Source organism: Gigantopelta aegis, chromosome 4 (assembly GCF_016097555.1).
Source record: "Gigantopelta aegis isolate Gae_Host chromosome 4, Gae_host_genome, whole genome shotgun sequence".
Lineage (NCBI taxonomy): Eukaryota > Metazoa > Mollusca > Gastropoda > Neomphalida > Peltospiridae > Gigantopelta > Gigantopelta aegis.
The window spans coordinates 29,014,954-29,029,658 of NC_054702.1; the positions used below are offsets into that span (position 1 = coordinate 29,014,954).

Sequence of the window (14,705 nt, forward strand, 5' to 3'; positions counted from 1 at the left end):
GGAGGAGGGAAATGAGGAGGAGGAGGAGGGAAATGAGGAGGAGTAGGAGAGTGGAAAGTCTGTCTATGTCTCCTCATATTATCTTCTCTGGTAAACAACTTCCCACATTCAGGACAGGAGCTCTTCCCCATGATGTTATCAGCTTGACAACCTATTCACAAATGAATACATATTGATGATTCTTCTCCTATTTATAGTTTTTATTGCAAAGCATTCTGGGTAATTCTCCAGTGACCATAACTGAGACTGGTAACACCATCCTCAAGGAGATACCTCTTGTCATCGAAGGGGGAAAGTCCTAGTTTGTTGAGTTGGATGCTATACAGTTGGTGGCCATAGCTCCTGATCTGTGTCATGCGAGACATGTGGATCTCCTTATTAAAGAGACACTGTTTATAGTGCTGGTGCCTAGTATGATTTTTAAAGACACTTTTCTTTATTCCTTTGGCTGTTTTCTTCTCCATCATTTTGCTCTTCTCTTGGTAGACACGAGAATACATTTTAGACTTCAGACCAACAAATTCATGAATAGGAATGCCATGCATTTTGTCTTTCATTTTACCTAGGACCTTCTTGTTTGTGGTATTGTAAAGTGGATGGTTAGTGTCAGTCAGAGGTGTCAGATAGGTGTCGTTCTTCCAGCATATCTTGGTAAATGTCTTTTGTTTGGATGTTGTAGCACAATGAATCGGTGTCAGTGAAGAGGAGTTGGGCTTTTGATTCATATTTCACTTTGATGTAGCTATAATGGAAGTTGTACATCAATATTTTAGACACATCTAGAATGGCGAATCCAACGTAGATTGGTCTGTTCAAATACAGCCTGTGTATTAACAGGTGGACAGCCACCAGATTTTCATTAAAGATGCGGAAGGCATGGACGTTGGGTTTGGTCACCAATTTGCATGTTCTCTTCTTGTTGTTAATAAGCTTGACATCCACTCTCTTCCTTAAGTTTTCCATGGTTTTCCCAAAAACTTAATTATTCATCAGTTTAAAAAAGTATTTTTCAAAATCGTTTTTGGCAGCCTTTCTTTTTTCTGTGTTGAACTCTATGTAAGCTTTCAGCCATGGCAGTTGTTTAAAGGTCATCACTCGATGAATCTTAGTCATCTTCATGCCCAAGGAGATGTAGAATTTCAAGTTTCGGTAGTGGACCACATATTTGTCTTTTGGCAGCAAATTAGGTATTAGCTTTTCGGTGGAGGTGCCATTCAAGTTCAGTTCATCTAACAGCTGTTTGGCATATGGGGAGAGCATCTCTTCAGTGACCTTGATTTTCTCGAGGGCTAATGGATAATCATTGTGCAGGTCGTGGAGTTCATGGGGGTAGTCAAGATCCACTTCCAAGATGTATCCTTCTGGTGCATCGTCTGGCACCTGGGCAATATCCAACTGTTCTATGTCTGTCTCATCAAGTGAAATTCATATACAGGCAGTGATTGTGACATGGCCCAGCCATATAGATTGTTTGCATCTAAGTAGATTATATGGCCTTCAGGGTGTTCATGATTAAATTATATTGTACTATAGCATTTATATTTATGTTATGTCTTATGAGAAAATACCCCATGAATGAGTAGAACCAGCTTATCTCATTCCTATCTCGAAATGTTTGGACATTTTGAGCTGGGTCCATGTCAAGAGACGGGGGCCGCTTTTCCATTACCGCGACTTAAATGTATCGAGATGAACACTGAATGACATTCCCCCCCCCCCCCCCCCCCCCCCCCAATAAGACAATCTCCATCTCCATTCAGTCTCACAGAGTCGGACATGACGTCACAGTCGATTCCAGTATAGATGCTTATAATATGTTTACGGGATATTCATTTTGAAACAGAAGACACATTCATAAAGCTTACTTTTTTCACAAACGTGAATTGGCGTCCTTCTTCTTACAAGTAAATGATTTGACGTCCTTTCTATTAGGAGTCAGTTTTGTGTAACAAAAAATGGGGTGAATTTTCGGTTTATATACCATGTAGATGAGTCCATCTCATCTAGGGGTGATGGAAGGGTTAATGCTACTTCTACGTCGACATAACATAAATGTAATTATTGTTTACATATGGTATGTCTGTTCACATTCATCATATACTGAAATTATTTTAAATATAATAAGTTAATATGAATGAAATATTTTTAACTAGCTGTGTGCAGTCAGAATGTTGTAATACTTCCAATACTATAAAACCTATTCCCCAAAACTGTGTAGGGATATTCAGGTCATTACACCGCCCTAAGTTAAAAACAATTATAAGATACACAGACTACTGTTTTACGGTAGCGCGAGTTCGGGTCATGCTTGTAGGTCAGCCAGTGGATAGCGGCTGTCCTATATGTTTCAGCATATAGCATTTGAATAGTATAGCATACTGTCTACATTCGTAGTGTAAACAGCAAACTCTGGAGTCTAGTCATTATATACTTATATACTCACAAATATATACTTTAAATTTAACACACACACACACACACACACAGACACACACACACACACGCTCGCGTGCGCACACACTAGTTACTGCCTTCGTGTTTGACCTAATTCAGTCAACACCAACGCATACCGGCTTGTGCCTATTTTAACACAGCGAAGGCTGTACATTATCATAGATTTACACGCTAAGGAAAGCTTAATAAAATACTCTTGTCGACGACGCAGCAACATAGTTTGATATTGTTTCTTTGTTTATTTTGTTTGTTAACCTGTTAAGTATATGAAAAGAACTTCCTAGTTAGTTGTCGCGCTATGGGATATCCCCGGGGTTTTTTTTAAATCGCCATTAGTAAGCCAATCAAAATTCATCTGGGCTGTGACGTCACCATCCCCTCTTGGGAGGGTGACGCTGAGAGGGTGACACCTCCCCCATGTTAAATGAATGGGCCAAACTGCGCCAGAACCATCAGTTTCACCACTACTCCAGTCGGTGGGTCCATTGGGCTATTTCCCGTTTCAGCCAGCGGGTCATGATTGGAATATCAAAAGCCGTGTTATGTGCTATCATGCAATAACTGGTTCAACAAAGGCCATGGTTTGTGTTATCCTACCTGTGGGAAGCGAAATAAAATATCCCTTGCTGCCTGTCGTAAAAGAGTAGCCTATGTGGCGACAGCGGGTTTCCTCTAAAAAAAACAGTGTCATAATGACCATATGTTTTACGTCCAATAGCCGATGATAAGATAAAAAATCAACGTGTTCTAGTGGCGTCGTTAAATAAAACAAACTTTACTTTTGCTAAGATAAACAACACAAATAAAAGCTTTCAGTTGTACGGAGCGATGTTAGCGCTAACATCAACTTAAAGCCGCAGACCCTAGTTTCAACCCGTAAAAATGGACGTTAAGTTTGATTAATTTATAAAGCAGTAAAACATTTGGTTAACGTTACAACAGAGTGAAACAAATGTGTGTGACAATAAAACGGTGAAATTCCCTCTAAAATAGACTAAAACTCGATTCCATAACCGTTACTTCTCAGACGCACGTTTTTTGTTGTTTGTTGTTGTTTTTCTTGGGGGTTTTGGGTTTTTTTTAGGTGGGTGGGATACTGCTTTTGTTAAACACGTATTGCCATTATAAATGTGGGCTACATAACATACTGAGCAGAAAGAAAACTAAAAAAACAAAACAAAAACGATTCTAAAAACCTTTCATAAATACAGCTACTTAACTGCCGAATTGACAGTTATTTGACAGTATATACTAAAAGGTCAAGGTAGAAGCGTTCCAATTGGACTTTTATACTGACCAACTAAAATATAATACATTTTAGCAAATATTTGGAACTAAATCAAAACTACAATAATCATATATATATACATGTATATTGATTATAAACAAGCATATCTCTACCAAATAAAATATAACAAATTAAAGTAAATATTTGGAACTAAATCAAAACTACAGCAGTCATATTTATTTTTATAAATCATATTTCCAGAGAACATAAGAGTCTAAGGAACTTCATGGAAAAACTACGCCTTAGTTAAAGTCTGATATTTGCTAAAGAACTACGAATCTTGCTTCTCCTGTTGTGTTTATTGGTCTGACTATAGAAAACAACCTTTCGGCATGTATACGTATATTTGATTTGGGTTCCTTTTTCAGAGAAGAGGTCCAAAGAAGTAATATTATTCGGAAACCATCAAAACAAGCCGCGAGGACCATTTGCGACAAAGAAAAGTGACCCGTCATTCGATGCTAGCTCCAACCCCAGCCTGGTGGATCAGACAGGGAACATCCATGTTGTAACACCTGAAGAAAACGAATCGGCAAAACCGGAGAACGACGTGTCTGAAGTTATCCTGCCAGAAGTGGGAGGACAGAACGTCGAGGTGATCACAAGTAAAGACCAGACTCAGCCAGAACAGAGCCTGGACTCGGCTAAAGATCTGGAGGAGGTGAACAACGAAAACGCGGACGATCTGAAAACATCCGACGTTGCAGTGGAAGATGCTGCGAGTGAAACAGAAACAAACGCCAACTCTCCAGAAGATGGTGCTGGCATAGCGATAGTGGGCACCGAGGCCGATTCCAGTTCGAAGGAAGATACGAGTTCAGCAGATGATCACGAGAATGCAGCAGCAGCTACAGGTGATGATACGGAGGTTTTAGCTACACCCTACAAAGATGAATTAGAAGACTTTTACGAATATCTTCTTTCTTATGGTAAGATACAGCTGTGTTTTTATTAGACGTCTGAGCAAGGGAAATAGGTGTGTGTGTGTGGGGGGGGGGGGGGGGGGCAGGCTGATTTTGCCTGAATCTGTATAACAACATTTATGCATATTAGTATTACTGCATATATGGATGCAAATGAATCACTACGCATTTTTACATGAATAAAAATGATGCAAATACATTGAAAATGCTTCAGGCAAGCTCATTTCGCCCGAATATCGTTTTTGTCCGAATTTGAAGATTTGCACAAGCCGCTGTCTCGTACGCTTGTGGCAGGGAGGTGAACTCGAGATTAATTCTTAAATTCGTTTTACTTAGGAGCAGTTGGCTTACACATAATTACAGCCTTTTTCGTGGCCTTTCACATAATTAAAAGTATTGTATTTTGCCTGCAAGATTTAGTCACATATACATTGTATATCTTATATAATTGAGGATGCAGGGGTCCACCCATTAACGTATTTGCTAACAGGAAGCTTGCAGATCGGTAGACTTTCATCACCGTATGCATGAAGTCACGGGCAACAATACAATGCAGTGCACACTCACTGCTCAAAGTGTGCTTCTTTTTTTGGTGTTTTTTTTCACTAGTAATACTTTTATGTTTTTATGTCATCGATAGTTGTTTTTTGGGGGTTTTTTTGGTCAAGACACCTTCCCAAATGCAGGCAGTATAGAATGTAGGTGTAACTGCTGCGGTTCACACCACTCTGTAGCGCTGGCTTGTATGTGTACATGCACATTATAGATACACATTGTCAATAACAAGTAAACTAGTGATGGGGTTGCTATTGCTGAAGTGATCTTAGGTGGACCGCAAGTCACAGCTACCGCTGAGGTTATATCAGTCCGTAGCTCAATCCTTCGGCATAACCGTCGCATTTCTCACATTGTACTACTACCACCACATGCACGTCCTGTTATGTCACTGTAGGCCTACTTTACTCCATATACAGTACACGTCACAGAAATTATGTACATGTATATATGTATTATGTCCTTTGTGCTGACCGACCCCTTAGGCCAAATGATATATATGTAATTTATGCAATGTATATTAATAGTATTATGGTCATGTATGGTTATGGTAGTTATACTAGTGTGGGTAGCTTTGTTTCATGTAAAGTGTAAATAATACGCTTTTACTTTTACCTATAATCGACAGACAATTCCATTCATAATTTAAGGGTGTCTTTATTTTTATTACTTCACACTACAAACCGGAATTTGTCTTAACTGAGGCGGATCCGAGGTGGGCCAGGAATTTCGTCCCCACTAAAGATATTCAGATGTCACCTTTTCTCTTCTTATATATATTTTTGTCAATGGGATACCCTTTTGACGAGTTGGTTCATATGTCCTTATTCCGTTAGTTCCTCTGTGCAAAATATTTCTTGGATCCGTCCCTTCCCATTGTTTAGTATTTCTTTCTTTATGCTATTTCATATTGCGACCATTTCTTGAGAAATGTATATATTCTGTTACAGCCAAAGGCTGATTACAACTATAACAAATAAAGTGATTGATTGACTGATTGATTGATAGATATTTATTTTTATTATTTCAGATAATGCAAACCGAAATTTGCCTTCCTCTTCCCAGCGCGATGGGTCGTACTCCAATTACTACCCTAGCCTGTATTCGCTCAGACGTAAGCGAAGTTCACGAAGATCCGCCAAACAGGATTCTTCCCACAGGACCCTGAAGAGAGCCAGACGTATCAAGCGAGACCTTCTGGACGACAAGGCGCTGTACCTGGAGCAGTACCCGGTCCAGGAAAGACTGCCCTCGGACGAGGAACTGTACGAGATGTTCCACTCCACGGCACAGAACCTACAGGACCTGGCCGACCTGCTGGATCTGTACACCGAATACCAGGTCCCGGAGGCTGTCGCTCCGCCTTTCGTCGGCTACGATCGTGACGAGTACGAAGCGTACCCTGCCATCAAACAGTACGACGGGGAGAGCGAGCTGTACTCGCCCGGAGGTGAGAGCGAGCTGTACTCGCCCGGAGGTGAGAGCGAGCTGTACTCGCCCGGAGGTGAGAGCGAGGACGAGATGTACACGCCCGTCAAGCGAGAGATGCTCGGTGATATGCCTGGATTCAAAAAGCGCTTCTTCTACCCATCCTACGACGAGCCCGAGACTCATTGGGGTCCGTTCGTGACGCAGCAGAAGAAACGAGCGGACGAAGGACGGGAGGAGAGTTACCAGAGACTCCTGCTGCTGGCACAGGCTTTGGCCGGAGACCAGCCTTCCAACTATTACTATGACGTGAGTAAACGTTCAAAAGTGTTGTTTTAGGGGGATGGGGTAGTTTGTTGTTTTTTTGTGTGTTTTTCTGCTAAGTTTATTATTATTTATTTATTTATTTATTTATTTTATTATTATTTATTATTATTAAAAAAAAATTATGTAGAGCATATATGGCTCTAATAGTGAAACACATGCCTTAGTGTTTAAAAACTAGGATCTGTCCCTTTAATAAGTCATCGGTTATGTTGGATGTCAACCATTTGATAATTCTGACACATGGTCTCCAAATGGCGTAGCGAGTTTTCTCTCCCTTTATCTGTGTGGTCATTAACTATATGTCTGATACACATTGGACAATATAACCGTAAACAGTTCGTTTGTTTTGTTTAACGACACAACTAGATCACATTGATTTATTAATCATCGGCTATTTAACTGAATGTCAAATATATGGTAATTTTGACGCATAGTCTTAAGAGAGAAAATCTGCTACATTGTCCTATTAGTAGCAAGGGATATTTTATATTCCCACAGACATGATAGAACATACCACGGCCTTTGATATACCAGTCATGATGCACTGGCTGGAACGAGAGATAGCCCAATAGGCCCACCAACGGGTATCGAACCCAAACCGACCGCACATCAAGTGAACGCTTTATCACTAGGCTACGTTGGATGTCAACCATTTGATAATTCCAACACATGGTCTACACACGGTGTGGCGGCAACAGGTTTCTCTCATTATCTGCGTGGTCTTGACACCATGCATATTACCGTAAATAACGTGTGCTGAGTGCCTCATTAATAAAACTTTTCTTTCCATTACATTTTGCCATTAGCAGCAGGGTATGTTTTACATCACTCAGGACAACACATGCCATAGTTTTTGATATCCCAAGAACGTTCGACTGAGTAAAATCCCCCTCATGACTTGAAGCCATGTTCAAGTCATGTGCATACACAACCTCTTGCGCGCCTCCGATTCCCGCTACGTCGTATGCTTTCGTTTATGTGACTTTACATATTTCAAGGTAAATCACGGCTGGATTTATGGTATGTTGCAGTATGTTGGTAGGGGAAGTAGACCATAATTATATTATATACATTGTGGCTGGGGTGGAAAGTTCTAGTCCCCTCAATAATTCTGAATCAAAATATTATCGGTAGTAAATCTTAAGGCAGATGATGACTTTTACTTGTAGAATGCAGGAAATTGATTTTCAGGATATCTAGTTTTCGAAATTTTACGGGGGACTATACACCCAAACCCCTTAGGACCATTGCTTTGTGCTCTCGATCTCAGTCAGCCCCCCACCACCACAGTAGCGGATCCAGGGGGGTCCATGGGTCCGGACCCCCCCCCCCCTTTTAAAAACCGACCATAACCTTTAAGGGGAAACTGATTATATTAACTGTTCTGTGTAAAAGGAGAAGTCAGTCATCACATTTGGACCCCCCTTTCAGAAATCCTGCATCCGCGCCTGCAACCCCCCCCCCCCACCCCCCACCCAATGTTTGCTTGCTTACGCCAACTCTTCGTTCACGAGAGGAAGTTCACTTCTATGAATACAGGTTTTAAATATAATTGTATTGTGTGGGTGATGGGTACAGGTATCTAGAAGAAAACTGCGTCGCCACCCCTTCTCCGATGTGATGAATTCTGGATCGACCCTTGTTATTATTTGTGTACGGCGAACTGCATCCCTGGCCATTTATATTATTTGAAAGCAATTTCCTTGGATGAGACAGGTCGTGCCGTGAACAGAGGGTGCAATTACCGATACGTTGGATGTCTTGCGCACGAACCGTCTCATTAAAAGTCTTACACAGCTTCAGTAATCAAGTACGTTGAGACAGCACTTATCCGTATGCGGAAGTATAGCAACCTAGTAGTAAAAGCTCGTAGTTGTAAGCTGTTAATTCCCGTCGACTAGATACCATTCCTTAGTGGCAAGATAGTGGCACGCGTTGGCCAATCAAATCTTCAATTGCCAGATGAAGAGATATACAAACCTTTAGTTTGATATTGTTCTGTTTATTTTACACTAAATTCAATAACATCATTTCACGTGGGTTTTGAATGGTGTATGGGTAGGTGTGGTGGTACTGGGTACAGGTTTCAAAAGATGCCAGCTTCTGGAGGGGAAATCAGCTTATATGGTCTATACATAACAACAATAATATTGCATTTATTTTAAAAAGTCATATTTAAATGTATGGTCCATTTTGCGACTTACAGCAACGTTTTGCGCACCAATGTTTAATAATAATAACACACACACACACACACACACACACACACACACACACACACACACAGCTCTATCCTTTTTTTTCGCAATGTCTCAAAGATATTGAGCTGACATTTTGTGTATAGCTTTATCATATAGAGTTACAAATTTAGTTTGATTTGGCCATTGTATGACCTCTGAAATTAGAAAATATGAACATTTGTTGGAACTGGTTGGGGACATATAATATTTCTTTAGCAGTATTCTCAGAATGCTTATAAAATATCACACAATACTAATACTTAGCAAGATTGGACGCAGACTAGCTATATACATACACTAAAAATAGAATCCTCATCAGGCTATGTGCATTCTACCCATTCAGATGGAACACCGACGGTATTCTGAGTGAATGGTGATCTCCGTTTTGTGCCTTGGTTTCGGGTCTAATTGGCTTATCTATCTGCACTTCTATTTGCAGGGTTATTACAAGAAGAAGTAAAGTCCTTCAAGATAGCAATGGAAGCTTATTCCCGTGTCATCCATGTTGTGATTGTGCTTCGTGTGACGTCAACAACTAGGGTTCTCCAAGATGAAAGGACATCAAGACAAAAAAAACAAAAACAAAGGCCACCAAGATAAAACTTTCAACTGTGGGATTTTTACACAATTATGTGATCTTTTGATTTTTGCTGTTTGACGCTGTGTTGTGTACTACCATGCTGTAATATTGTCGCGTTTTTGTGTTTTTTGAATAATACATGATGCGTAAGAGCGTATGTACTTGAATGAATACTACTTATTTCTAGTGTCACTATTGAAATATCGTAATTGTTATTTTACTTTGTTACATTCAGTAATAATGTACTTTAACATTGAGTAACGTATTGGATAAATTAATCAAATTGATTGTTTGGACATATCAATTTAGAAATAGCGTTTTTGGACGTATTTATTTAAATAACTATTTTTCGGCAACTACTTTATATCGTACAGTCGGTTTTAAGTTTTGTAATGGTCGTACATGTGTAGTCATATTTTCAGTATTTTATTGAACACTTCCGTTTTTATTGACAGAGAAGGAAAGATGTTTAAGTTAGCAACCACATACGACATATAAGATGTAACCTGTAAGACGTTTGTGCTCGTCCATCATCGTTCAACACTTCTAAAGCAAACTTTTTGTAATGCTATTGGACTGCTGTTGATAGGACTCGAAAGAACACAAATGCTATCTGTATTCGTGTATTTTTTGTTAGCATTGGTGTTAACAAATTAAAATCACGGGAAACTAATCACATGATATGAAGATAGTTATGTGCATATATTTAACATAAACACCAGTATTATATGCTGGATTTAAACGTAAATTATATTAAATATTTTGGTATCACCTTCATGTTTTACAAACGCTGTTTTGACAGTAGAAATAATCATATCAAATAGGACCAAAATAGATACCACAGTTGGAAGTAAAGGGAGCGGGGGTGCTGATGGGGTGGATTCATACACCATCGTATGGACTTGAGTTATATTTGTTCCGTTCTTGTTATTTTATTTGTGATTAAACTGTGTATGTTGTTTGAAAGCAAAATAACCTGTTAAAACCATTCCACATGATAATTGCTGTTATTCAAATACATATTAGTTCAAAGCGACAGATTAAAAAATAAGACTAAACCAATGTAACCAGTAAAACAGTAGAACCTAGTTTCCATTAAGTAGACTACAAGACAGTGGTGGTTTTAAATCATACACCATTGTTAAAATTATGTGACTACGAAGAAATGATTTTAGATACCGCTTCAGTGTTCAGTGTATGGCTAATGGATTTCTACAATCACAATTATAACTGACAATAAATGAATTATCGTCATCATCGCACGCTTAGTATTCGTGGCAAATAACTGTTATTGACAGTAACATTTCATTGAAGAAAGGGAAGTAATTACCAAAGGTTGTGATAAAATATTTGTCTGTTACTTATGGTGTTTAATAAAGAAATCAAGTGTTGATATTATCATTTTGGAGTTGTGATTTCTTTCTTACAGGTTTTATAATTAAATTACACGATAAATTTTATGATATGCAAATGATATTTTAATACCTATCACGGACACAACACCAATCTTTTCTATTATTTTCCAACTAGTGTCCGTCCCATCAGGGTACGTGGTTCTCTTACTATGGTATTTACTACAAGTTATTTTTTTCTGAGCCGATTGTTTTCCAAATTACACACACAAAAATAGTGGGAGTGGGGTATTATTTCCAAAACACGGACTTTCCTTCTTACGGCAAGTTAAAACTGAAAGTATTTACAAAAACAATGTTAATGGAGGATGGGAAGGACTAGAGGTGTAGCCCCTTCTTAGTACGGGAACGTTTTGATGGGGTGTAGATCGCCGTGTAGATAACCAACCCATATAATGTTCATTCATGATCCTAGGTGCTCCCGTTCAAAAGTTACGTTTTTGCTATACCGGATGGCGGCCATTTTGGATTTCTGGATCAAAATGATGTCATAACGTCAAACTGATGTCAGAATCGGAATTCTAGTGGTCAACTTACCCGAAAAAGTGTCTTCATACATGCTTTGGTTCAAAAGTTAATTTTTCAAAATGGCGCCAACGGCCATCTTGGATTTGGCCTACTGGCGAAAAATGCCGGGATTTTTGGGATGGACATGGGGGCTAAATTTTTCATAAAAGGTCCATAGAAGTCAAATCAATCGTCAAAACACCTTAAGCAGAGAATGGTCGCGGAACAGGTTCTAAACCCTACTAATCTCCACTTGTATGTTAAGTGACGAAAGAAAGAAATGTTTTATTTAACGACGGACTCAACACATTTTATTTACGGTTATATGGCGTCAGACATATGGTTAAGGACCACACAGATTTTGAGAGGAAACCCGCTGTCGCCACATAGGCTACTCTTTTACGACAGGCAGCAAGGGATCTTTTATTTGCACTTCCCACAGGCAGGATAGCACAAACCATGGCCTTTGTTGAACCAGTTATGGATCACTGGTCGGTGCAAGTGGTTTACACCTACCCATTGAGCCTTGCGGAGCACTCACTCAGGGTTTGGAGTCGGCATCTGGATTAAAAACCCCATGCCTCGACTGGGATCCGAACCCAGTACCTACCAGCCTGTAGTTAAGTGACGAAGATTGCAGCTTCCACTGCCCTTGAATTTATGAAATTCATCTTTGTACGCAATATTGAGCACGGCGTGTGTGTAGCCTACGGTACTCGACTGGACTTGAGTGCAAAAAAAACCCAAAACGATCCTTGCGAAGTGTGGCATCTGGTAAATACAAAGAAGGCAGTCTGCAGTACAAATCAAGAGGACAGCCGGTCAGAACGCCTGGACACTTTTAAAATTGCCTTGCGTACTGCAGTTTGTTGTGTTTAACGACACCACTAGAGCACATTGATTAATTAATCATCGGCTACTGAATGTCAAACATTTGGTAATTTTGATATATAGTCTTAGAGAGGAAAACCGATATTTTTTTTTTCCATTAATAGCAAGGGATCTTTTATATACACTTTCCCACAGACAGGAAAGCATATACCACGGCCGTTGACCAGTTGTGGTGCACTAGTTGGAACGAGGAAAAACCCAACCTCAGGCGAGCACTCAACCGACTGAGCTAAATCACGCCCCTGCGTATGAGAGATACCTTGACATCAGTTTAACCTATAGCTTCCCCAACGCTACATCGGAAACGTCTGTTTATTTAACACCACAGTACATTTTAAACTGGCTATTTGTTGTCTAACATTATGATTATTTTGACACATTGTCAAATAATTAAACCCGATGTTGCTATGTAGACTACCGAAAATCCCAGCAGTGTACTTATCCTTAGACAGAAATATACACATTTTGGTCTTTGAAATAAGTTCGGGCGATGGTCGGGGCAGGCCCGATTATACAGTTAAAGTTTGTTTTGTTTAACAACATCAATGATGCACATATATTAATTAATCATTGGCTATTTCAATGTCAGACATGTACTCATCAGAGGAAACCCGCCACAATTTTCTTACTGCAGCATGGAATCTTTTATATGCACTTTCCCATAGACAGGAAACACATAACACGGCTTTGACCAGTTGTGGTACACTGGTTGATTCTGCGACGCAAGCACCTCAAGCAAACCCTCAACCGCTCCTTTCCGACTAGACATAAACTTTTCATTTCACCTTATTTTCGTATTTATATCCAATTAAGGCTCAAGCACGCTGTCCTGGGCACACACACACACACACACACACAAACACACACCAGCTATCTGGGCTGTTAGTTGTTAGTGAGAGAAAAGAGGGTGTAGTGGTCTTAGACCTACCCGCCGTCTTTAAAACTCGCTCTGTGTTGGAGCCAGTACCAGGCTGCGAACCCTGTACCTACCAGCCTTATGTTCGATGACTTAACCACAACACCACCGAGGCCAGTCGATTAAACAAATGCCGTAAAGACATTTATACCTCGGTCCACCTTGTTTTGTAACAAATTCCCACTTGATTTAAACAAATCAAATTATAACATCGGTTAACTATCGGTCTGGATTAAAATTGGAGGATTTTAAATCCACCTTTGCAGTTCCTGATTAGTCGCATCTGTCTCAATTTTCAAGCAATACGTATATAATCCACCATTGATTGTTGCCACGATAGTAGTTGTGTCTTCGCGGAATCAAACATCCGTGTGTAGATTCGTATTACGTTTTGGAATCAATGGCAGAAGAAACAAAGAAATGAAGATTTGCAACTGGGCCTTGCAGTGCATTATTCATTTTCAAGTTGATTGCAATTCTAGTTTTTTTTAGTTCATATACATTTAATACTTTCGCATGTTGAGCCTGTGAGATATTTTTTTTTACTAATTACACACTATAAATCATATAGTGAAATCGGAATGAAACCCGTAAAAACAAACGAGCAATTTTTTAAAAATCTCTGTTCATGGACATGTAAATTTACACGTATATTTTTTTTTATAGGATATATACACTAATAAAATACGCGTCTTTTATACGAATAAACAGGCGGATCCTGGATTTTGTAAAGAAGGGGGGTCATAAAATGTTTGAAAGGGCAATTTGAAGGCTCGCACTTCTTCCATACAAAATTTTTTATGCTAATTTCAGTGACACCATACACATTTTAAACTCAATAGTACCTGGTACAGTGACACAAGTTCGTAGTCCTAAAAACGTCCGATTATCTACTGACATGTGCATGTGTCACCCCCCCCCCCCCCCCCATAACACTGATACAAAAACAAAACAACCGCTACATGGGCGTACATATGTACGACCGAACCCCCCACCCCCCTCCCCCGAAATCGCTTTTTTTATAATTTAATATATCTGACATTATTATATTTATTCAACATAGAAATATATGCCCAATATCTCTGCAATCTATTTTGGAACCCCCCTTTTCAAAACTCAACATAGAAATATATGCCCAATATCTCTGCAATCTATTTTGGAACCCCCCTTTTCAAAATCCTATG

General features: G+C 39.5%; 1 protein-coding gene across 1 annotated transcript in view; it reads left to right on the forward strand.

Annotated features, from left to right (window-relative positions):
* Nucleotides 1–11,186, forward strand: part of LOC121369776 — a 75,705-nt gene extending 64,519 nt beyond the window's left edge. Inside the window, exons 3-5 of the mRNA XM_041494835.1 lie at nt 4,111–4,671; nt 6,251–6,957; nt 9,655–11,186. Of these exons, the coding sequence (XP_041350769.1) occupies nt 4,111–4,671; nt 6,251–6,957; nt 9,655–9,675 (1,289 nt within the window). The 3' untranslated portion in view covers nt 9,676–11,186. The remainder of the gene's footprint in view (nt 1–4,110; nt 4,672–6,250; nt 6,958–9,654) is intronic.
* Nucleotides 11,187–14,705: the final 3,519 nt, after the last annotated feature.